The 26,399-nt window shown below is 42.6% G+C and overlaps 1 protein-coding gene across 3 annotated transcripts in view; it reads right to left on the reverse strand.

Moving 5' to 3' along the window:
• The window catches only part of Rai14 (retinoic acid induced 14), a 133,687-nt gene that overhangs the window by 50,834 nt on the left and 56,454 nt on the right, over positions 1-26,399 (reverse strand). For all 3 annotated transcript variants that reach the window (XM_028767574.1, XM_028767575.1, XM_028767573.1), the window contains exon 3: positions 3,991-4,121. In XM_028767574.1, the coding sequence (XP_028623407.1) occupies positions 3,991-4,121 (131 nt within the window). The remainder of the gene's footprint in view (positions 1-3,990; positions 4,122-26,399) is intronic.

Here is a 26,399-nt window from a genome sequence, read left to right on the forward strand (position 1 = left end):
GCTCTCGCTCTCGCTCTTTCTCTCTCCCCCCCCTTTCTGTCTCTAAGGCCCATGAACATATGCCCTGGTGAGTATTTGTTCAAATACTATGGTCCCAGTAGTGATTTTATTTAGTCTGGTTGTTCCTAAGACAAACACATATAACTTTAATTAAAGGCATATCCAATACAGGAGAAACCATCTTGAAGCAATTAGACTCTTCCCCGGTAAGGTTTCAGGGTCCTGCCAACCCTCTACTTCCTTACCTCCCCCATGGAAAGAGCCCAGATGGGGCAGAGGAAAGCCAAGCCTAACTCCACAAACACAGCCTGGAGCGGTAACTTTCTGCCCTGTTCTGTTCTATTTTGTCTTCCTCCAGCCAAGCCACCTCTCCTATTTTACCCTTTCCTAAATGAATTCCAGTTGTCCGATCACTTTGACGTTTTTTTTTTTTTTTTAACTCCTCTGTGATCAGTGTCGGAGGAAGAAATTTTCTGACAGTCTCTCCTCTTTCACGCAGGACAGGGGATACTCAGGAAGAAAAGAGTAAGTTTCAGGAATTTCCAAGCCACCCATCTGGTCTTGGGATATGGAAGTTGCTGGAGAATGTCTGGGCAATGGCTGCCTTGACCACTGCATTCTTGGGACTTCTGGGCTTGCTGAACATCTGGATAACACAAGCTGAGTGATTTTCTATCGAAACTACTCCCTGGAAGCAGGGGCACGAGAGTGGTAGGTTTTCCAGAATTCCTATTTCTCCTGGATCCTAAGTTAATTCACCCCAGGTAATTTTTTTTATGAAGCATTATAAGCAAAAAAAAGGGGGGGCTCTCCCCAGCAACCACAGCAAATGGTTCTTCCGTGCCTACAACACAGGGAAAGGCTAACCCAACAAAAATGGTATGACCCTTGTCTTCCTGGAACCTCACCACTGCATGAGACTCAGACCCTTTGGAAAGCTAGGCTTTCATTTGTGAAAGTATCACTACTGCTCCTGTTCTTTCGGTACCATCAAATGCAACTGGACATAGAAGCTGGGCAGATCCATGGACATCTGGACTTAAGAAGAGGTAGGGACACACAGGAGAAGACGGCTCATAGGAAGACAACATTTACATAGTAGAGAGATGACCTTGAATAACCAAGTCAAGACCCTGCACTCAGGCACAATCCTTTACTCTGAAAGCTCTCTAGAAGAGAGTCCTGCAGCCTCACTTTGCTATGAAACTATATACAAGACAGAAAATGAGGTCAAGCATGGTCAAGGACATAATTTTCAAGTTCATGATGTGGCCTTATTCCTCAGAGAGAAAGGCAACGCATCTCTTCCATGTCCAGAATGGACACAAATTATCTTTATAAGCTCCACTGGGCTGGGGGGACAAGGCTAAGGCAAGGAGCCTCATGGGGCTCTTTCTATAACAGAAGCCTCGATTTTAACATCGTTACAGGATGCTAAAGGGACACAGAAGATGGTTTCTCAGTCTCTCGGCCCCAGGTCAATTGTGAATATTCCAACCATTGGGTTAGACTAGAAATATAAAGCCAGATAAGATTTAATTCCACAGTGCCTTTAAATCTTAAATTCTTACTGTTACCAGTTAATAAGTTCAGTCCTCAAATAAGTGTCCTGAGCAGGAAAACCAAGTGTTGACAGAGGATGACATATAGAAAATCCCGCACTGGAAAAGGGATCACCTTTCTTTCATTAGTTCTTCTAACTTTTTATGTAAGGATTGTTAGGGGGGAGAACAAAGTTGATTTCCAAGTGGGAGTGCTCTGGAAGAACGAGATAGGGAGAGACTTGCTTTTATCTTTTGTAAAATGAAAGCAGGGACTTCTGTGGACAGTAAGAGAACAGAATGCACTCTGGCACACGTAAAACATGGATGGACCCTGAGCACACACTAAGTGAAGAAGCTAGAGGGGCTACATACATAACTCCACTTACATGAAATATTGAGAAGAGGCAAATGCAGAGAGGCTGCAAGCTCATTAATGATTGTCAGGGGGAGAGGCTGGGAATGGCTACCTGATAAGAACGGAGTTCCCTTAGGGGCGATGAGCCTCACTGTGAAACTGAACTTCACATTTTAAAACCATTAACATGCTTAGTTTAATGTGATGTGTCTTTTACTGCAATAGAAAAGAGAGACTAGACCGTGCTCATCTTAGCCATCTATTCTAAACAGAATAAATAGGAAATACGAAACAAAGTTCATAAGATCTTCCCACCTGTGTCTAAGTTGCTAATCTAAATTTTGTCTTCTTTTTGGTGAGCACTGTCTTGGTTAAAGCTATCATAAACACTTTTATCTTCCTCTGGGATGAGTATAAAAGGCTATCTTAAGCAGACACCTGGACACAAGGAATAGTTGCAAGAAGGCTGTGGTAGATTAGTACAAAAGGCACCATCCGTCACCAGAAATGTCAGGACAAAAGGATAGACTTCCAGGCCCCCCAAAGATGTAGTGAGTCAGAACATCTTTTTAAAGTACCTTAGGCAATGCTAGTGCAGATGCTTCCTAGACTGAGAGCCACTAGTCTGGAGTGAGAAAGAAGAAACAGTTTCTTGAATGTCTCCTGTGGATGAGGATTGTGCTAGCTTTGTATACACAGTACCTACAACCATGGGTCATCCATGGGTCATCCAACGGACCATTACTAACCATTTATACATCACGGTCCCTAGGAAGAGGCTCTACCTCTACAAAACAGGGAATAAGGACAAATACCTCATTTGCTTTACCAAAACTCAAAGGAAAGTGAAAGGTTTATGAGAAGGGCCAGGCAATGAGGACTTGGGGCTCTGGGAGCCATATGGCCTCTGCTGAAATTATTCAGTTCTGCCTTTGTAGCCCAGGGGCAGCCATGGCCCGGGACTTAACAAACAACAGGCATCTCGCCATGTTTGCCAGCACTGCTATAAATGTAGTACTTCTAAAAAGTCCTCAGAAAAGTACCCCAGTCACCAACTGGAGAAACCAGCCAATGACAACCCCACACCTACACTTCTTTCAGAGCGCTGGAATCTCTGGCAAAGGAAACTACTGGCACACAAGCAGCTGTTTCTGAGGACACTCAAAGTGAGGCTCAGTCAGGCATGGTGGCACACACCTTTAGTCCCAGGATTTAGGATTCAGAGGTAGGCACCTATCTGTGAGTTCAAGGCCAACATGGTCAACATAGTGAGTTCAGGATAGCCAGGAGTACAGTGAGTCCTTGTCTTAACAACAAGGGCAAGAAAAGTAAGGCTCAAGGATTAGAAGGTCATAAGTATAATAGAGTCCACATGACAGGCCTGGATGACTCCAAAGTCACTGATCTCAATACCACTACCAGGCTAAAAATGACCTCCCCTCCCTCTCTCCCCGCCTCCCCCCCCCCTCTCTCTCTCCACACACACACACACACACACACACACACACCCCTACCTTTCTCTCTGTCTCTCTCCCCAACACACATACACCCCTTTCTATCTCTCTCCACATAGTTTTAATTATGGCAAGCAGGAATTTGACACATGCAAACATAAAGCAAAAAAAAAAAAAATCTTACTACAGTAAGATCATGCAATCACGACCTCTGCTAAAGAGTGGTTTAACAAATTACAAGCAGTAAGGTTTGAAAGCTGGGCTGTTTCTTATCTAGGGGAGAATTTCTTTCCCATCTGCCAATTGCTTGCAACCCTGGTGCTATTTGTTCTCTGGTGCAATTGATGGTTGGTTGTTTCCAGGAACAGCTAACAGCCACAAGCAAAAGTTCAGTGTATAATTTGGAGTCGGATGGGAAGGAAACAGACCCAGACATGTTTTAGGATGGGGTCAGAAAGAGGTCAGCACTAGTTTCTTTGAAGGTCCCCAAAGCATTGGTCAAACTCCCCTTGATGAATAAGTCAATATTTCGGGGTTTGGTTTTTGTTTCTCACAGTGTTAGAGATGGAGCCTAGAGTAGGAGACACTCTAAGACTGAAATGCTCCCCACCCTTAACAAGCCAGTGTTCTCTCTTACGCGGTCTTGCCCTCGCTGTCCTGCTTGGTGGCACTGGCCCCTTTCTTGCCCAGCAGCGAGGCCACCTTCTCGGCATCTCCATTCTCCACAGCCTGCAGCAGACGGTCATCGTTCTTGCTCCACTCATTTGTCTGTGAGGGGCCAGAAAGTAGAGGTAGAAGGATGAGCAACAGAAGCCACGGCTGACATCAAATCCTGCTCAAAGCAAGCAGCTTTAAAAACGCCTTCCCCTTCATGGTGAGCACGCCCAAGAAAGCTAGCTTTCCCAGAGAAAGCACCCACAGTTTCATGAAATACCAGTCATCAGCAAACTCCTACAAAAGGTCACTTCCTTCAGGTACCCTTGAGAAGATGAAGCAATGTAGGACTACGGCCAGCTTACTCATTAGCTAATGGCTAGCTAACCTTGACAGCTGGTGCCTGAGAACGCAGGCCTTTGACTTAGCGCACAGTTCACTCAAGGGCACTGTGCTACAAAACCAAACCAGCCAACAGTTCAAGGATACCAAGGGCTTAACCATGAGCTCTTCCTTCTGGCCCATGTACCAGGCCTCGATGCTCTGAGCTGTTCAGACTACTGACTCGACAAAGCACACCGCTATCCACAAAAAGTGTCTCTGACCAAGTTAGTACACATCAAACAGCCAGTGCAACTGAGGAACTGAATTCTTAAAACGTTGAGAAACCGCTAGTAAGTACAACAAGAAATAGTGCAGCCCGGTACAATCACCTCCTATTGTATTTTATTGAAGTTTGTCTGGGCAATGCCACTCAACCTTCCTGTTGAAACAAACTACTAACAAACACACAATGAGGCGTTATCTCGACTACAAACCATGCTTCCCACCGAAGGGAAGACAACAGTGCGAAGACACCAGCTTTCATTACCAGTCTAGGACGTGTGTCACTTAACTGTAGCACACGCTAAGAAGCACACAGCGGTTGCTTTCTCCCAGAGTTCATTTTAAACAAGAGAATGCTTCACTAAAGTACATATAGGGCCAGTGACCTCTAGTTACATTATCTTGAGATGGAAAAGTATGGACCGGTAAAATCCTTCCCTAATCTAAACTGGCTAAATTAAAACTGGATTGGGCCGATCAGAAGAATGTGAAATCTTAACGGACGGGACTGAAAGTACTTACGCTGGGCAAGGCCACATGAAAGGAGTTTCTATCGGCTGCTGCTAAGGCTCTGTTCTTCAGTGAAAAATCCGGCGATGAGGGTTTCCTAAATCAGTTCCAGGTGGACCTCTGGTGAGGACATGCCAAAGAAAAGTCCCCTTCCTATACAGCAATGGCACTTGCCAGAGGTCTGAAGGGACCCTGATCTTGACTCTATGAGCCTCTTTGAGCAAATGAAGCAAAGAAGAAGATGGATTCTTCTAGATAGATGCTCAATAATCTGCAACATCATTCAGTCTGTAAGTGCTGCATACGGGACACATGATGGACAGGGGGACAAGGCTGGGTGCTCACACATAGCAGGGAGCTTAAGTTTGAATGGGGGAAGAGTTCAGAGCAAGCTGGAAGGCAGCAGGAAAACTGACCCCGACTGTTCATCTTCCTCAGGAAGCTCCCTCCCATTCACGTCACCTCCCATATTATCTCTTTAGCCAGCACAACATGGGGCATGTATGAGAAGCATTCTGATATCACTACTCTTAGCAATCTAGAGGCAATTCCTCTCCTGTCCGTCCACCAAGCGGCACGACGTTGACAGAAAAGACACCAGCCGGTGCTCAGGATTAATAGATTGAACGCCTGATGAAATGTCTGGCTAGTGTAAAGGTATACACTGGGCCACCTATGGTAACAATTACTCCTTACTGGAGAATCACAATAAAAACAATGGAAGCTGCTGCTTTAGGACAGTCCTCTCCTCCACCGCCTACATGAAGGCCAACTTCTAAAGCTGACCGGAGCCCCACAGGCTCTCAGGACCTTCCCGGTGACCTCTCTCTCTGCGTCTCTGCTCCTCTGTGTCCTCTGGGGCCCACCTACTCAGCTCACTGAAGCCTACTGTCTAGATGAGATGAAATATGGCATCCTGCTTTTGCTGGGGAGGGGGCGTCTGGTTTGTTCGTTTTACCCCGAATCTTCAGTTCCCTGAAGACACTGAACTGTAGCTTTTGTTTCTTACATCCCTGGTGCCTGGAGAATGCCCAGTATGTGCTCCCTCTTGACTAATCTAACTAAATCTCTCTCGACTTAGCAAATATTTGCACTGTCATAATAAAATTCTTTCATTCTCTTGCAAACAATTAAATCACGTTTCAGTCTTTTAAAAATACATTTACGGCCCAAATGAATCCTACTTCCTTAGCTTTTTTTCCACAAGAAGGCCAGTTTCTCAAGATATTTTTAATTGTGTATACTTTCCCCAAATTTCCTCATGACTAAGATGCCAAACCTCATAAATTCAATCGGAGTGAGCCCAGTGTCTCCCTCATGAGAAACATCTAGGTGCTGGTTCAGTCTACAGACTCCTGGTCCTGAAGATTCTGACCCACCCAGCACTTAAGGTGGTTCTTAGGAAACCATTAGGTCCAGCAACTACTCTCAATGATCCCATCCAGGGACATTCAGCATCTCTGTCAAGGTTGGCTAGAGAATTTAAAGCAATTTTGTCCTTCATAAAGCCTTAATAGGAACGGGATAGGAAAAAGAGAAAAATGTTATCTCCTACAAAAGCTTAGCGAACATCAGGTCTTCATTCAGGGATGTGTGATCAATGTGTCCATCAGATTTACTGTAGAATGTTAACAGAAAGCACTCAAAAGAGACAAAATTTATAAATGGCCCAAATATCCAAAAAGATTATTACAGTACAGTCAAACAAGGGGAGGCTCAAGGCAACCAAAGTGAACAGCACAGACGGTTATCAGAAACAAATGCTGAGAGAAGTTAAGTTCAACATGCAAAGCCCCATTTCGTATGACTGTGTGTAAATACAGAGAAATCTGGGAGAAATGGAACCGCACTGTGCAGAAATGGGCTAAAAGTCAGGATGGTGGTTAGGAGCTGGGATGCTGTATCTGGTGAGAATTGGGTGTGTGGGGATACACAGAGGCCCTGGTCTGTTCTGCAACTTGGCTAGTGGCTCAGCAGACACCCACTTGGTAACTATCTTATAGTTATATATCTACATATCTGTATCTATAGATCTACCTATATAATTCTATATCTATATAAGTAGATCTATAGGTAGGTATAACTGATATAACTATATATCTATATAACTATATACCTATATAGATAGATCTATCTATATTTATAGATCTACCTATATAACTTTATACCTATATAACTACATACCTATATATGATATGTAGCTATGTATATATATACATATCATATATAGCTATATAGAATATTCACATGTATTTCTCTATAGGTAATTAATAAATCACATTCTCTTTCTCCCTCCCCCATATACAGAACAAAAACATTGTGTGGGTCAGAGCCTGGTTGAGCTGACATTGGTCCAGTATGCTTGTGTGGACACTTTTCTACTTGTTTTTTTTTTTTTTTTTTAATGTCTACTATGAAGACAAACCTGCTGCCAAAACCTGGCTCTTAATCTTCTGCAAGATTCATAAACCCACATAGGGATGAAGCCGCAGGCTGCTGAAAGATTCATTCACATACACATAAAACATGTATGTACTTTCAAAGAGTCTCACTGAACTGCCCAGGCTGGTCTTGAACTTGATCTGTATCCAAGGCAGCCTTAACCTTGTGTTCCTTCTCTGCTAGCCTGTGGACTAGCTGGGGCAATGGGTCTATACCCCAAACTGGGGGTCTATACCCCAAACTGAGCTTATTATTACTCCTGAACTAGATGATCTGCCCTGTTCCTGTTTCGCTAATACTTCATAAATCCTTTAACATCTACAATAAACATCTACTTGTACAGCTACAATCTGTCAGTCCATTATGGATATAGAGGCAGGTAACACCTTAATGCAAACTTTCTACTATGTTCCTTGGAAATCACATTTTAAGGGACCCTAGAGGAAGCTTCCTGGACATGAACTTATTTTATTGAATGTGGCTTCACTTTTCCAGGAGACTGTTTAAACAGACATTATTTCAACAGAGCAGGAGGCCACATTTTCAAGTTCAGGAAGCCATATGTTACACTCCAGAGACATGTGTAATGTGTCAGCTATGAAGGCCTGCATGTGGGAAAGCCAAGGCTTAGCCTCGATGCGGGCTCCTGACATTCGTGCTCATAAATCACAAAGGAGATTTTCAGTGGCTAGCCGGTAAGTCTAGCTATCAAATCATTTCCAAATGACACCGACTTGTTCACAGCTCTTCCCTTGAAGCTTGGCCTCTGAAAGCCCTGACTGTCTCCATCCAGGGGAGCAAACAGAATGTCATCGTGATGAACGCTGGGACTTTGGCAACCAACATCTGTCCTTGGCCAGACATGGCATCATTTTTTTTTTTTTGTTTAATCATGGAAAACTGAAAAACCAGTAGAAATTCAGTGGTCACAGACATCTGGCCAACGGGCAGGCTTGAGTTTTGAAATATATCAGTCCAAGCAAAGTAGTCCACTGGCACAGAAGTAAGCCAGGAATAAAAAAGTTTCTTGGAGTCATTAAGAAAGATGCTAAAGCCCAAACCATTGCAAACTGAAGTAACTCATGTTGTCTGGGTCTCCCGGAGCAGCCATCAGAGGAAGTCTATTTGAGAGACGATGCTTGGAAAGGTTTCATTTTCCCCTCCAAGTTTATGGAGAAGACCAGATCGCTTTGACAATACAACCAGCAAGGCAAAGGTAGAAGGCAAATAGTGTTTTTACTGGGATAGTTTTAAACTCATGCTATCCAGAAAAAAGACAAAAAAAAAAAAAAAAGCACATACTTCAAAACTTTGATCAGACAATAAACAGGCAAGTTTCCTGGTCCTAACTAGTTTTGCCTAAAGTTTCACTGTACTAGCCAGTACTTGGTAATGTCTACCTACTAGATGTAAAGGGATTGAGAGGATACAGATGCTTGTTAGACAGATAAGAGACAAGCCCTAACATCTGTTCTGTCATCCAACAAGTATCTATTAGCTCCTTTTACAAGAGCAGCATAGCCTTTACTGGCCCTTCCTTAACTTTGCAAAGATAAGTTCTAACATCACCAGGAACATGCAAACAATAAGAACTAGTGTCCCCTAAGGTGTGTGAAACGGGGAGCCAACCACATAGAATGGAGACTTTCAGTCAGGCAAGCACGTTTCTAGACCAGATAGTGAACCAGATCATGCAGGGAGTGATGTTCAGGTAAACGAAGAGGCAGAATGAAGGACACAGGTGCAGTCAGTAGACGGTCCTCGTAAAGCCGTAACAGACGGCTCTCTTCATCATTCACTGAAAACCTAGATTACTAGTACCTCATGACGTAAATAACTGACCTTTCTCCTACTGGAGGAAGCCCAGGACTTCCATGAAGATCTTCCCACGTATGCACAGCGACACTGGAGCAGCATGTGAGACATTCATTCAGGAATGAGGTTGCCTTCCCTACATTTCATCCCAGGCTATTCACACATCTCGGTGACACTGTGTCTGCTACTCGCCCCAAACTCTGTCACCCTCCCATTTTTTTTTTAACTATGCCATGGCTCCTAAAGCCTTCCCAAATGGTGATTGCTATGTTCTGGACATTAGATAATTATAAACACCTCCTTCCAAGATCAGGCAGGTCATTCTGCCAACAGACTTCAACATACGACTGCTCGGGGTGGCATCATGACCGGGGCTTGAGTCCTGGACTGTGCAAAAATGGAGAAGTGAAGTGGAGGGTACAGATAGGCACGGATTCACTCTTTCTCCACTCTTGACTGTGCATATGAGTGCTTCGAGTTCCTGACTCCCTGCCTACCCTGGGATGGCGTACTATATTCCTGACCTAATGACCCAAATAAAGTTTCTCTCTTGAGGTATTCTGTCAGTGCCGTGGTCACAACCGCAGACGTCACTGGGAAACTCCTTTTTGTTTCCTCTTCATTGGACGCCACTACAGATGAACCCCTTCTCTACCTTCTTCTGTCTTAGGCAGCGATTATACTTATATTCTCCAGCATCCTACCGTAACCCATCGTGTTAAAACACAGCATTTAAATATGCTGGGGGTTGTAGTGCGGGGGTGGAATGCTTGCCTAGAACCCGGGTTTGTCCCCAAGAGCTGCAAGTAAATAAATAAAATCATGCACCATGTAATTGCATTGAGAGTAACCTAAGTCTAGAAATAGGAAAGCCAATTTTATCCTTCAAAGAGAAAATTTGTTCCTTCTAATTCAGTGGTCTCAACCACTCGTTTATTTACACCCATATTGACATGAAGAGGTAAATCTAAGGTTAGCAATTACACGTGTTTAGTCCTGGGAATAGGAAGGTGGGATAAAATAATCTTGTCCTTCAGGGAGCCCCCAGGCATTGAGGGCAGAAACACACCCAGAAACTGTCAAGCTTCTATGAATACCCAAGAGAGAATATTCTTACCACCTTAAAAAAAAAAAAAACCTAAAAAATGGTAAGCTAGGAACTTCACTACATTAGGATATAATATCAACAATAATTCTATGAGGCCAGTAATATCTGCAGCTCATTTTACCCACAAGGAAACTAGGGCGCAGAAAGATTAAGGGACTTGTATATCGCCATCCCATTCACAGTACAGGCGATTTTCCTAAGAGAAGAAAGTAATGGCACAATGGAAAGGGAAACAGAGGAAAGATTTTAACAATGAAAGGGGGTGACGCAAATGCAGAGACTGAGGCAAGCCAAGGAGTCAGTGGGCAGAGGATGAAGAGCAAAGGGGAGCACTCATATCTGACAAGAGAGCCTGGGAGGTGGACTCAGGTAAGTGGTTGATCTTTAAGAGAGTTGTGTTTGCCTCTGAGATGCAAAGAGGAAGGAGGAGAGGGACAGAGAGGCAGAGGTATGGGGTTGGGATGTCTTGGGGAAGGAGAAGCCAAAGTAAGCAGAGTCAGTGGTGAGTTACACACACACACACACACACACATACACACACACACACACACACACACACACACACACACACACACATTCCCAAGAGCTCACAGAGAAAGGAAAACTTTGTGAATTGAGGAAAGGAGGTTTTTCAAGCAGCCCTCAAAGTCTGACTGGGATCAGATATTATAACAATATGAAGAACTCTATGGTAATGGCAGATGACACTTTCTTGGAATATCAAATAGAAGCAATACATCATTCATCCTGAGCAGAGGCTGACTGCAGTCCACCATAAGCTCTGCAGCATCCACGCACCTCTCTGGTCTGCTCCATGCTTGTGTTCAATCCCTGGGTCAAGCACTGTGTTTAGCTGGGTTCAAATCCTGACCCTAAGTTCATTTAACTTGGTGCATTGCAGTTTCCCAAACTGTAAGACATAGTTGCTGATAACACACTTTATGTATTGATGGATGGATTCCATAATGCCACTGGGTAGACCTATTTGGACACTGTGCAATGAATCACCCTACTAAAACAGAACCAACTATGTTTAGATTCTAGACAACATTCCGAGGCTTTAGGTCACCATTCCAATTTTCTATACATTCTGTAACAGGGGCTAGAAGCCTCAGAATTCATTAAGTGATTAAGTAGTAAAAATACTATGTATGTATGTATGTATGTATGTGTATGTATTCTCAGATGTCATTATTCCTGTAGTTCTGGGGTCTGAACCTGGGCCTTCTACATGCTAGGCAAGCATTCTACCACACAGCTGTGTCCCCAGACCCAGAGCTTAACTTTAAATAGTCTGGATATTTTAATATAAATGTGAGGCAAAAGATAATGACTTATTTATAACCAAACAGCTATAGTTCTTAAGAAAGGGCATGTCTGTTGAAGCTGTTCTATATACTCCAATAACAGCAACACAGAATAAACTCCAATATCCACCCACAAGGGAAAAAAAAATCTAGTTCGAAGAAATTACTTCTGCCTGCTGCTAAAGGCAGAAGTCAGTGCTAACTAACAGCACAAACAATGGGTAAGAGGGTCACTATCAGTCCATCCGGTCTGTCCCCACTTCAGAAGATCCTCTGTATAGATGGCCCTCTGACATCACTATCACCCCAGGCCCCAGAGGACACAGGGCCACCCAGGCAGGGCCAGGAAAGCCCAATTCTTCAACAGCACAGTTCTGAGAACAATAGAGGAAGGAAAGCTAGAGATTCTGGCCGATGTGGAAAACTTGGAAAACCTGTGGAAGGTCTTAGGTATGTCGCTGGCCCCTATCAGAGCCCAATGGGGAGCCTTGCCTTACATTTTATGATTCAGCTAGATTCTGGCTGATAAATGGACACAAACAATAATCACCTAAAGGGAAAAAAGTCTAAACAAACAAAGCCAGAGCTTTACTATACATCCTAGGCCATAGATTTTGACCATACTCTAATATAAATGTCACCTATCCATCACTTGACCACTCGTTTTAAAACAGTGGGTTTCCTGGACCACTAAAAACAATGAAATAATTCAAGATAATAACCCTTTTGGAATTCTGGTACTCTATGTTCTAGGATATACAACTTACTATCTCTTACTATAGACACAACTTCTATAGAAAGCCATTATGTGTTCAGCTAGTTGTGCCCCTTAAGAACAGGCATTGTGTTTTTTTTTTCCATCTTATCTCAGGTACCTAGAACGAGGGTACATTGACAGAGATGAGTAGATGCTTATGTGGTAGAGGGGTAAAACACTCAGCAGTCTGCTCATCTCCTGCTTCTAATACTTCAAATACAATCCTGCTTCTAAAAATACTGAAAGATATCCATCCTCAAGTCTGCCCCAAGATGGTCTCCCCTCCTGCCCACTGCAACTATCTGAATGTTTTTATATTGATATGTTCATCCTGACAGCTCCCTCAAACTATGTTGCAACTGGCTCCTCTGTCACCATGAAATCAAACCCTAGCAGGGGAAAACCACAGAGTTCCAATGTCATTCCCAACATTCTGAAAAGCTGTCTAAAGCTAAAAGGGTCAGGACCCTGAAGTCAGCCTCCCTGGGATCACACACCACTGGCTCTATCCTGTGACTTGGGCAAGTTATGTTATCCTTGAGTGCCTCAGTTTGAGAATAAAAGACAATAAGGGTAATCTCTGGGGGCTGTTGTGAGAACTAAGTGGATCTGAGAGAGTTGTAAAATAGTATCCGGCTGAGAGTGAGGCATTCAGGAAGTGCTAGCTAATTTGGTCATTACTCATAGTCCCAAGGGAAATTCCATTGTTATTTTAAATAATGGTCCTTTTTCTCTAGGCTTAGTGGATACTAAGGCTCACAATGTATACCCACAGCCCACATTTGGATCTGCTGACTGGCTTTATCAGAGGAGAGATAGTGCTGACTGACGGTAAGCATGTCGAGAAGCTTCTGCAACTCGGCTTGCCCAGAAACTCCATGGCTGCTTTCTAAGCTACTAAAGCGGTATGAACTTTGGGAGAATTCATTAAAGCCTTAACAGTTTTAAATGATTCATCACTTTCCCAGTAAAATTAACTTAATATTAGCCGGGCAGTGGTGGCGCACGCCTTTAACCCCAGCACTTGGGAGGCAGAGGCAGGCGGATTTCTGAGTTTGAGGCCAGCCTGGTCTACAGAGTGAGTTCCAGGACAGCCAGGGCTACACAGAGAAACCCTGTCTTGAAAAACCAAAAAAAAAAAAAAATAACAATAACTTAATATTAATTAAGGTGTAATTTGCATCTCCACAGGAAACGATAGAAGCATATACCAGATCTCGAAACTGTGAGATATCTTGCAGCTTTAGGTCCAATGAGACAAATGTGAAATAAGGCTACTGGCCATGGAAGGCTAAGACATTGTATTCCTGTCTGTCAAGAAAACCCTTGGGGGGAAAAAGCCCAACAACAACAATAACAAAAACCACACCTAGAACCCAAGTCAGAGGAATATGTGGTAGAAAGCACAGTTCATGATTTTCTGGCTTCCACTTGGCCACCATGATGAGTGTTACCCATCAACCTCACAACAATAAGCACAGGAGGACAGCTGTACAGACATGAAGGGCTGGTATATCTTAAAGGCAATCAGGCAGGAAAGGGTCACCGCATGAGTTCAAGGCCACCACTACCATCTAATCAGTCTCGTTGGTAAGAGCCCCCAGATGCAACTGTCTCCAAAGCACACATTCTTCAGGCACCTGGACTTCTAAAATGTCAGCACAGAATGATGGGTCAGATTTTTCCTTTATGCTTCTTCCTCCCTCTGTGTACTGAGATAGTTGAAGAAAAGCTTTACGGCATCCAATAGACTGCCTCACTCCTCCAGTGCACACAAACATACCCTTCCTTATAGAAATGTGTGCTGTAAGAAATAGCACAATTTCTAAGAAAAGCTCCAGCCATCTGAAGGAAGAGAAGGTCTCTGAGTAATCCCAGCACAGTTGTTCCTACAAAATAAAATACACTTGTTCAGAAAACCAAGTGGGTGTTCAACCAAGAAAAAAAAAAAAAAGGATGTGGCCCTGACACTGCCCTGAAGAACAATCTGGAAAACAGACAATATCGTAGGGAGAGGCCAAGTGTAAAATGTACTAGAAGCATTGAGGTGCAGACTGAATACTGACAAAACATCTGGACTCAAAGGATTAAAAGGAAAAGAAACAAATGGAAGGGAATGGAGACAGAAAGAGCGCCAATGCAAGATCCAGGAAATAAATGATATACAAATTGAAGCAAAAGTAAGGACCAAATGATAAAAGATTTTCAAAGAAAGACTGGCACTTTGAGGTACAACATTTAGTTTATTGATTTCAAGGAAAAAGGAAAAAACTATTGCTATCCAGACCAGGAACAGGTTATTGTCAAAGGCTTCTCCTCCAATTCAGGCTGACTCAAATTTTCCCAAAATTCTACGTGCCAAACAACAGTGGACTGTTTTAAGCAGAGGTCAGAGGAACTAAGCTTTACCTCACTGTCCTCCCCTTGGCGGTCCTTTGGACATGAGAACAACAGGATCACCCTCAGACAGATGCAGGCAGAGCCTGATTCTTCCCAAACACAACTGTACAGGTTTCCCACCCCCCAAAAACTGGGCCAGTTGTTCAAGATCAAGAAGCAAATCAAAATAATGATACATGAATGTGGAACTTAATATGAAAGCCAAGAAGCAAAATTAGTAACTATGGTTACAAAAAAAAATCCCCCACAACATTATAAAATAAACGTGGAGCTTACTGACAAAAAGGTGCTATTGACTGCCGCGGGTCTACTTTAAGAGACAGAGAGTTACAGGTTTAGTGCTACCATGCTTTAATGCAATTCACTGCCCTTGCCTCAACAGCATGCCCTGAAGAGATAACAATCTATGTGCAATGGATGACAGGTATTAATTCAGAAAAGCCCATGAGTCCCAATACGATTTTTAAAAGGTTTATGTCTTAATGATGTGTATATGCTTATAGCAATGTGTGGATATCTGCATATGAGTACAGGTACCCAGATACCACAAAGTGGGATGAGTCCCCTGGAACTAGGGTTGCGGGCAATTTTAAGTTGACAAGCCTGGGGGCCGGAAACTTGGGTCCCTGCAAAAGTAGCAAGCCCTTTTAATCGTGAATCCCATCTCTAGATCCTAAAGCTTTAAGGCTAAACTGTTGTCAAGACTTTCGTGCTAATTCTGAGCTCATAATTCCCTCTTTAATTTCTCAGAAGTCCTTCTGACCCAGTTCAAGGGTTACCACCTTTCTCCTTCTATCCTACACTACTACTATTTTTGCATGGACCACACTTTTTGAACTACTTCCTTTGAGCACACTGAATAAAACAACTGCTCTCTTTCCAATACAGGGATTGTACACAACTCAGATATCCAAATGTAGCAAACACTAAAACTGTTACTGTTACTTTTCTGTAACAATAAAGAATCGCCTACTGTTTCTCACTGTTACCACAATTTTGGTGGGTTTTTTTTTTGTGCATCTTTCCATGAGAATATTCAAATTTAACTGAAACATCAATCTACAGAAGCAAAAAGCTTCCCAAGGAATGTCTGCCACTAAAGAATTTTAAGCTACTGTGGAGTTGAAACTATTTGCTTCCCCCCACCCCCATTCATTTCTCTGGAGGAACAAAAGTTTCAAACTGCTTTCCCCAGAGACCTGCTGTGAGGGCTGAGTTAATATGTGAAGACACTTGGTGAGGTACCTTGGACACAAGAGGTGCCAAATGAGCATTTGTTGTTACCATATCACTGGTATCCTGCAGGCTGCACAGAACTAGGACTCGGTGATGTCACAGAAAATTCGACCCATATCTGGTTCTTAACTCAGTGTTACAGGCTGAAACTGGCCAAGTCTGTATAGACAAGAAAATATAGACCTCTCATGCCTACATGCTAAAATTCCACCCTGATTTATTCCACTCTACCACTTAAATAAACCCTGAAGAATTAATTTTCCTGAAATACTTTCTTAATAAATTACAAAATAGTTATGAGAGAAGATGAATAGCATTTGAGGTTTTTTTTTTTTAACAAATTAAGTGGTTCTCATTTTCTAGTGTTCAAAATGAGGACCACGGGATAATTTTAAAAGTTAGTTGGAAGATTTATACTGTAATAAAGGCATTTTTCCAAATTAGCACACACATTCTCAAATGCCAAATAGTATTTAGGACATTCAGTTGTTGAAATATAAGCCAGATTGTGGAATGAGGGAATAGTTATTAGGCCAACTAAGACAGAAGGAAAAATAATTGACTAAAAGCTTTCTGTGAAGAGATTCTTCAAACTCAGAGATTTGGAGAAATGTAAGTACAAGTATGTACTCTAGTCTTTTATTACATTTAATAGTTCTGGTTTTTTATTTTTAATTATGTGAAAAGGCATGTTGTATGCATGTGTGTTCAAGTGTGTCTTGGAACCAGAAGCATCAAAACTCCCAGAGCTGGAGTAAAAGGCATTGTGAGCTCCCTGATGTGGGTGCTGGGAACAGAACCTGAGTCCTCAGTAAGAGCAGCAAGTATCTTTAACCACTGAGCCACCTCTCTAGCCTCCAGATAGGTAGGTAGGTAGGTAGGGAGGGAGGGAAGTAGGTAGGTAGGTAAATAGATAGGTAGGTAGACAGACAGACAGACAGACAGACAGACAGATAGATAGATACCATACATACATATTACACACTATAAAAAAAATAAAATAATAATGTCACTTTTAGTCCATTCAAGGATAAGAATTCTTCACTATGTTCCTAATTGTATGACTCACTAGGACAAGAGACTGGCTTTGTACACTGTCCATTTTTAGTATTTTACACAAGAACTAGGGATATACACCCTTTCCTTTGCACAAACAGGTTAAGTAGAGCAGCGCTATGTTAATTTGCTTTTAAAGACTCTTCAAAGGTTTATCTCAAACAAATGTCTCCTGGCAGTGGACACTCTCTGCGGCTAGGTGGTCATCCCAGTTTGCTTTCTGTTGCTGTGCCAAACACTATGACCAACAGGAACACTGGGAAGGAAGGGGCTTGCTTCAGCTTACAAGCAGTATTCATCAAAGGAAGGCAGGGCAGGAGCTCAAGGCAGGGACCTAGAGGCAGAAACTGAAGCAGGGAACCTAGCGGAAAGCGGCTTGCTTTCCATGGCTGGCTTAGATCGCTTTCATATACAACCCAGGCCCACCTGCTAGGAGTGGCACCTCCCGCAGTAAGCTGGGCATTCCCACATCAATCAGCCGTGAGAAAAAATACCCCCACAAACACGCCCTCAAGACGATCTAAGGAAAGTAGTTTCTCTATTGAGATTCCTTCTTTCCAGATATGTTTAAGTCCGGGTCAAGCTGACAGAAAGTAGGCCAGCACAGCCGTAATGAGTTTCCATGCTGCTGCTAACCTTTCCTGATTCAAGCATCTCTGACACACAGAACCTTTCCTTATTCAAGCATCTTTGTCCATGCATGCCTGTGTCCTTCAGTGCTTACAGTGACTTCAACAATAACAAATGCTACTGGCCCTTACCTTCCGAACCTGCCTCTCAACACGGCGGTTCCTAAGCTTAAACATTTTCCAGTCCTGGGGATCACTGATATCAGACAACCCCAGTGCTTTCTCTTCTATTAAGATTCCTGAGGCTCTTTAAGAACTTGAAATAAATCTTCTCATGACGTCCCTAGAAGGAGAACGAGACTACTGTGGGCTCACCTTCAAAAAGATCAAGGCCATGTATCTCCTCCAGAGGTGACCTGAAGGTAACTCTGTTAGTTAGCTATCCATCATTTGGCAAAATACCTGAAAAGATCATCTTAAAGCTGGAGAAATGTATCTTGACTCACGGTTTTGGGTTTTGGCCCACGGCTCCCTGGCTCTGATGCTTCTGGAGAGTGGTGAGGAACTAGCAGCATGGAGAGAGAACGGCTCCATCTTCCTCATCTCATGATTGGTCCGTGAACAAAATCTACCCTTTCAGGGAAGTAACCTACTTCGTCCCATTGGGTCCTAAAGTTTCTAAACTTTCCACCACCTTCAATACACTGTAAAACATGAATCCATCAATAGGTTAATTCAGTCACAGGGTTACAGGCTTTGTAATCAATCTCCCTTCCCAAAGCTCTGAACACTGCTGCACTGGAGACCACCCCTTCAATACAAGAGCCTTTTCGTGAGCTATTCTACTGCAGTAAAAGAGCTAGTCCTCACCAGAAACAACCTCTGCATTAATGAATACTGGAGGAACAGGGCATGTTAGCATTTCCCAGAAAGAAGAGCTCATTCTGGGCACCCCAGCTTCTATGCTTTTTGCCTCCAGCTAGAGGGAGCAGTCAGAACCACACAGAGATTAGGGTGCCTGCAAGAAGGGACAACTAGTATCTCTTTGATCAGCTGCCATCTACAAGGGCTGTTCACTGGCTGCTTCCCACTATGTGTCTGAGGTCTACTGACAAGACCTAGAAAGAGATCCCAGTGTGGAGACGGGGTACTGGGGAAGCCACCAGTATACCCAGTTTGGAGTAACAAAGGTGAACGGCCTTGAGTGGGATCAATAAGACACTATCATGTAGCCAGACCAGAGCCAGCCTGCTGTCACCCTAATCAGGATGGCTGTCTGTATTGACTTGGATGGCTCCTATTATATAGAATAGGGGTATTAGTAAAGGCTTTACCTGGAGGGCAGAAAGAATCCTAAGTTGAGGAGTTGAGAGTAGCACACATTCTCAAAACTAGCATTTGGTCAGAGAAACAACCAGTATAGACCTGCCCCTTGGAGGACCACTTCTAGACCTAGCTAAGAAGTAAGTGTTATTCAACCACGCAATGTACCCCCAATTCCTTTCTACCTCCAGATTCCAGAGGTTTGTCATTGGATCCTATGCAGAACAGACAGTGAACAAACACACAACATCTCTTCTCTCTGTTCAGATGCTCTGATGCTGAGTGATGCTACACTGGAGAAAGGAGACGTAAATGAAGTTGGAGAGTTTGGGATTGGTCTCTGAACATTTCTGAATGAGGCCCGCTGTATAAGGCAGAGGAAAGAAGAGACTACGGACATATGGATTCTTCTGAATGCATATACCCCACGGGCTGGAGAGACTCAGGAAATCAGCTCCCTCTCAAACACAGTTAAATGTTTGTGCTCAATAAAATAGGGCAATAGGTCCTAGCCAGGTTGTTCATTCATCCAGCAGATTTTTTTGGAGTGCCTGTGGGAGAAGAGGCCAGCATGGCCCAGGACTCTAAATTCCAGGGGTGAGAGGGATTCTGCAGCACTTCCTCCAGTATCCTGGCTCCTTCAGACTCCCCAGTCTTGTTCTGATAATTCTTCCTCTAATTAATTTGTAAAAAGCATGGGAATGAAATATAGTAAAAAACCATCTGGGTCTTTTACTTTCTTTCTCTTTTTTTGCGATATACACTCCAGGCAATAAAATCAAAGCGAATACCTTGTGTTTCAGAAACGTAAGTGCAAGCCACATGGTGCTTCTCAACACAGAGACAGTAAATACACAGGTACTCAGACCAAGGACTCAGAGCTAGGGCAAAGGTCTGTGAGAGAGGAAGAGCCTGCCTTGCCAATATTATTTCCAAATAAAGTGGGGGGTGGTAATATATATATCATTACTTTAAAGTATCAACAGGCTAAGTATTTCATAAAATTATTTGTAAAAACTAAAGCTTTCTTGTTTGGCTTTTTATTTTTGAGATAAGTTCTCAGGGCTTCAAACTTGTTGCAGCTGAGAAGGGATTTTGAACTTCCAATGCTCTGACCTCTATATCCACAGTGCTGAGCCAACTGACCCTGGCTCCCATTCTTAGATGCAGGAAAGACTTACAGGCAAGGGAGATGTAAACACTGTCAAGCCTGAAAACCTAAGTTTGAATCCCGAGACTCACATGCAGTTCTCTGATCTACACGGGCGTGCCATGGCACATTCAGACACACGATACGTGATACATACATGAATATATATTTTTTAAGATTCAGAAGAACCTAACCTGGTAGATTGTGAATCACAGTATTCTTATAAATGTGCACTATTATGTCCTAGTCTTTTGTTTTCTGACCTTGCGTAGTGAGGTAACCTTCTCCAGGGCACTGAGCTGTGAGGTACAGCTTAGCATAGTGACACAGGAGACAGAGAGCCCAGCAAAAAAAACAGTAAGTATCTGCCTTGGCAGTAGGTATGGCCACCCATGAGGTCCAGCCTCCTGAGAAGCTCCTGGAAGGCTAGCTAACCCCAGCCTGATCCACTCTTGGGCTTGGCTTTCATTCCTAATGCATCTCTAGGGTGGTGTTCATTCCTAGAGCCTGTGATTATCTCTTTGTCCAGCCTCTGGGAGACTGAAAGCAGGTGACAGGAAGACAGACTCCTTCCCCAGACTCCAGAGATGACAGCTGTGCAGTGGGGACCCCTTCCATAGCACAAGCCTCCGGGGTCATGTCTGGCTCCATGAAGGTCAGGCCTTCTTCACTTTAATTAATCTTCAACTGTCCCGGCTTATAATCAGTGTCAAGTTCACCCAGACAAGACAACTGCAGCCTTCCAACTGTCCTCTCCTGAGAGGAACACAATTACAGAGGAAGTTTGATGATCAGAGTATTAGAAAATTAACTTCCAGTTCCTTATGTCATTGTTTTCAAAAGCTAGCAAGGGAGTGCTTGCTGGCTCTGTGGTTGGTTGGGGTAATAGTACCAGGAACAGAGACAGGCAGCATGTGGGAGCAACAAACAGCCTGTACAGCCTAGAAAATGCAAACCTTCCCGACCCTGCAGTATAAAAGCTATCTCCTATTGCTTACTCAAAAATAAATAAGCAGGTATATGAACAAATAATTATCTTATACCACAGTTTATCTAAACGCGTAACTATAAAAATGTACCATTCCCATCAAATATAAACTAAGCCTGTAATATACTACTTTGTTAGAAAAGGTATTTTTTATTTAGGCAAAAATAATGTAGTCTAAATATGTGTACGTGGATATAGTCCCTCAATGTGGAACTTTGCCCCAGCTTGCATTATATCTGGTCCATGACTCCCTATATAGCCCAGGCTGGCCTGGAACCTGCATCAGTCCTGCCTTTACCATCAAAGCACACAAAATTACAAGTGTACATTGTGCTTGGCAACAGGACACATTTTTATCTGTAAGGCTTTTAAAACTAAATATGACCCAATGACAGAATATGTTAACATGCACATCCATAATTTAATACTGTACTTAAAAGTTAATGTTTTATTTCCCGTCAATTTTTCTTCTCTATCATAACTACTTTGTCCTATCTTCTTCCTCTCTAATACACTAAAAGCACTTTTATGAGGCAATAAACTGTTATTTTATAGGACACATAACATTCCATAAAGTGATTTTAAGACCTTAATTAACTTGACATTTCTTTGTTGCTCAATATTTAGGTTATTATCAGCAAAGAAATATAAAGAACCTGGTCAGAGATCCGACTGTATGTTGTTTTCCTGTTGCCCTACAGCAGTACAGTGTTGGGATTGAACTTGGAGCCTTGTGTATGCTTATTATGTAAGTGCCGTACACAGCTATACTTGGGCCACTATAGCTGTAAGCAAAAACATCTTAGGTAAGATTCTGGCCATAAAAAACCGCAGCAAAATATAAGAGTTCTGGTTAGCATCCCTGACAAAAAAAAAAAAAATCACTTATTATCTAACACCAGGCAAACATTTCTATAAGAGCATGTGTTCTTATGAAACTATTTAAAAAATAACCAACAACTAGGAGAATAACTTATCTTCTGTAATGGCTATTCTTGCTTGTCAACTTAACTACATCCATTAACTAACACCCAAGCTGATGGGTACACTTATGAGGGATTTTTCTTATTTCAATTATTTGAAGTGAGAAGACCAATCTTTAATCTGGGCCACAGCTTCTGAAATGGCAGCCAATTTAAAGGACACAGAAGACGCTCCCTTTCTCTGCCTTCTTGCTCTTGCTACCGCCTGCAAGTCCATTTCTTTTTTTTTTTTTTTTTTGGTTTTTCGAGACAGGGTTTCTCTGTATAGCCCGGGCTGTCCTGGAACTCACTCTGTAGACCAGGCTGGCCTCGAACTCAGAAATCCGCCTGCCTCTGCCTCCCGAGTGCTGGGATTAAAGGCGTGCGCCACCACCGCCCGGCTTGCAAGTCCATTTCTTCACTGGCATTAGAGCCTACTTCCTCAGGATTCATCTGTATCCTGAAGACCAGCTAAGACATCAGCCTTGAGGACTGAACAACTACTCAGTTCTTGGACTTTCAGTTGGTAGACAGCATCTTTGGACTATCTGGACCAGATTGTAAGTCAGTTTAATAAATCCAAATATATACTATATGTATGCATATACACATATACATATATTCATTCTATAAGTTCTGTTCCTCTAGAGAACTCTGTCTCATATACCATATCACTTCACTGGCTAAAGTAAGCACTGTCTCCACTCAGCGATACCCTGATCACAAACCTTCCCTTATCAGCATCCATGCATATTTCGGTACATGTCTCTTTTTAAAATATGAGCTCGATAATATATCTTTAAGGAATTACACTAATGCCTGAAAAATCAAGTATCTATCAGTACGAAAAGTTTCCAACTATCTTGTCGAGCTTTCTTGCTTTGGTGGAGTCAGAATACCAGGAAGGTCCACACATGGCCAACGGCTCCATCTTGCACTCTCCTAATCTGTAGGTCTCCCCTTCACCTCCCCCTCTTTTTTCTTTTAATTTACATGGTGAAGAAATGAGGTCGGTTGCCCTCAAAGATTCTCATACTTCACGATTTCGGACTGTATCTCATACTGATATTTGACATATTTCCCTAGTTGATAAGAGTATCAAGCAGCCATCACAACTTCTTCTACCCAATAATAAGTTAAGCTTCCTAATGAGAGTGCATCTTGGCTCCTGCTGTTGCTAAGCCTAGGATGACTTCATTCCATCAGGGTTATGATGAATATTCACATCCATTCTGTTCTAGTTTCTCAAAGTAATCCGCAAGGTTATACTCCGGTCTTGCATATGTACACAGCTACTTGAATTGCATAAATGACAAAATTTGTTTTAACTACCAACTGGTTACATCCAATGACAGAAAAGAGTGCTTCATTATAGTGGCACATATGTAAATAATTTGAATTATTTTGCAGACTATCTACAAATACATTTTCCAAATGATCCTAAAGGGAAAAAAAAATTCCAATCTGTTTTAAAGAAATAGGACTCTCCATCCTCTCTTTGGTAGAGCTTTGTAAGCAATTAGGGCATTAACTAGGTATAGGCAGGAATGAAAAGTGGGCATTCATTTAAATCACAATGAGGTGGGGGCTTTTTTTTCCTCGATGGCATCTTCTTTAACAGTAACCATCACAATTCAAACAGACTCAAACCCTTTTAAAGAAACACATTGATTAAACACGAGTTTGGTCACCTAGGAGACACCCTTCTCCAGTCTACCAGAGTCTGTCACCTCAGAAAAGGAACTTGAATGAAACAGATGGCCAGTTCTCTAAGCTTCAATCAAACGGATGGAAGGAAAAACAGAAGGAAAGTGTCACTCAAACAGTGCCTCAGCAGTCCCAGGACTGGTCATAAAGCAGGAATTCCCACGGGAGCTAAGTAGAGTTTTCATGCAGACCAACCTTAAGGAGCACTGGTTTTCTGTGTCACGTGGCAATAACAGTTAACAGTTGATATCACACTTAACACTTGCACAATACACAGAAATTTAGGGGTAACGAGCACGCTACATTTTAACATATGTTCATCTATATATTAAAACAAGACAGGCACAAAGGAATAAGTCAAAAAACACATGTGAATACACCCTTATTAATAACCACATCTGAAGCTGAGATTTTATGTTTCGGTTTCTAACATTCTGATTTTTCTAGAAAATGTGCCCTATACTATGACTTTTATATCATTGAGTCCACATTACATGTAGTCATGGATATGCCCCAGGATCCAGCTGTTTGCTCAAATACTATTCTAGACATTACTGTGGAGAAGAAGAATTGTTTAAAGACCTGTAAACATGATTAACGTTTTTGAGGAAAGATGACCACCTTCTAGAATATAGATAGGCTTTATTCAAAGAACTGAAGACCAAAGAATTATGCTTCCAGAATGCTGTTTATCTTGAGCTGAAAGTTAGCCAAGTCTACAGCTGATCCATAAAGGCTAAATTAAATTCAGCTAATTCACTAAATTAATTCACTCGTTAGGATATGACACAACATGTCTTTACACATTTTCACTAAATTGGATAGTGTCGGCTGTTAGCGCCTCCAGAACAGAATGCTGCACCCTGGGCAGCCTTGCCAGCAGAAACGGATGATCGATCCTCTCAGAGGGTCTGGAAATCCAAGCAAAGCGTCAGCAAGTTTCTCCTGAGACCTCCCTCTGCGGCTGGCAGACACTGGCCCACTATGTCTTCACACTTTTACCTCTGTGCATGCATATCCCTGAGGTTTCCTCTAGTAGACAGATTTCCCCCACTTGTAAGCATACGAGTCTAATTGGATAAGGATCCTCTTAAGGATCTCATGTTAACGTAATTACCTCTATAAAAGCCCTGCCTCAAAATCACATCCTGAGACATCGAGAAGTGGGTTTGAGCTCAATGCATGCGTTTTGGTGAGACTCGAGAGTCACTCAAGACAGAGAGTCTATTTAGAAATATCTGATCTAACACGCAGACCTCGTGGCCTGTGTGGAACTCCCTTTGGAGGTGACTTACAGGGAAGCTTTCTTCCAGCTAAGTGTACCATCAAGAACATGCAGGGCTTGGCAGCTGGCCCCGTCAGTGAAATGACTGCAGCACCAGAGGACCTGAGTTTGGATCACAAGCACCCATGACAAAGCTAGGATGCACGGTGTAAGTCTAAAAGCCCTGGGCTTAAGTATGGAAGACAGTGAATTCCTGCAGTTTATTGACTAACCTGTGCAGCTGAAACTGATCGATCCACTGAGAGCCTCTCTCAAATGATAAAGTACAGAGCAAAGGAGGTGACCCCTGGCCACCACACTCATGCCCCTGTATGCAGGCATGAGTGGACCCACTCACAGGTACAAGTACATCTAACACACACAGGATAGATAGATAGATAGATAGATAGATAGATAGATAGATAGATAGATACAAGCAAATATACTACATCCTGGTTACAGAAAAAAATAAGAAAAAATTAAATAACTGCCGAAGTTCAACCCACAAAAGCAGACATGGTTAAATTTCTGATATTGACTTGTCACACAGTCAATATTTTAAACACTGTTCACTAGAGCCAAGACTTACTTAACTATGGTTCGTCATTTTCTAAATAAAGTCAGGTGCCAAATCCCTCCAGTCCTGAGCTACGTGTGACGTGAGATCTTTGTAAATACATACTTATGACATTGTTCTGAACACAACTTGTTCAAAGTTGAGAAACGGTGAGCTGTTTCAGTAAGCGTCCCTGGGAAACCGAAGACCTTACAGAACATACTGAGAGAGGCAAGAAGTTTTATTAGCAGCTTGAGAGCTGGCTCAGATGGTAAGAGCATGTACCCATGTCAGACAGCTCAGAACTGCCTATAACCATGGATCCAGGGAATCCAACACTCTCTTCTGGACCCTGAAGGCCACTGTCCTTACACTATACATATAACTTAAAATTAAATTAATCTTTAAAAAGAGGGGTAATATATGAAAAAGACAAGAAAACAGAAAAGAGAGCTGGGTGTGGCAATACATAGTTTTGATTGCAGTACTTACTAGGCAGAGACAGGTGGATCTCGGAGTTCAAGACCAGCCTGATTTATATAGATTACTCCAGGCCAGTCAGCGATACAACTGGAGGCCCTATCTTAAAAACAAAAACAAACCAACAAAACAAACAAACAAACAAGTTGGGGGGGG

This window comes from Grammomys surdaster, unplaced genomic scaffold (genome assembly GCF_004785775.1).
Source record: "Grammomys surdaster isolate TR1022 unplaced genomic scaffold, NIH_TR_1.0 174, whole genome shotgun sequence".
NCBI classification, from domain to species: domain Eukaryota; kingdom Metazoa; phylum Chordata; class Mammalia; order Rodentia; family Muridae; genus Grammomys; species Grammomys surdaster.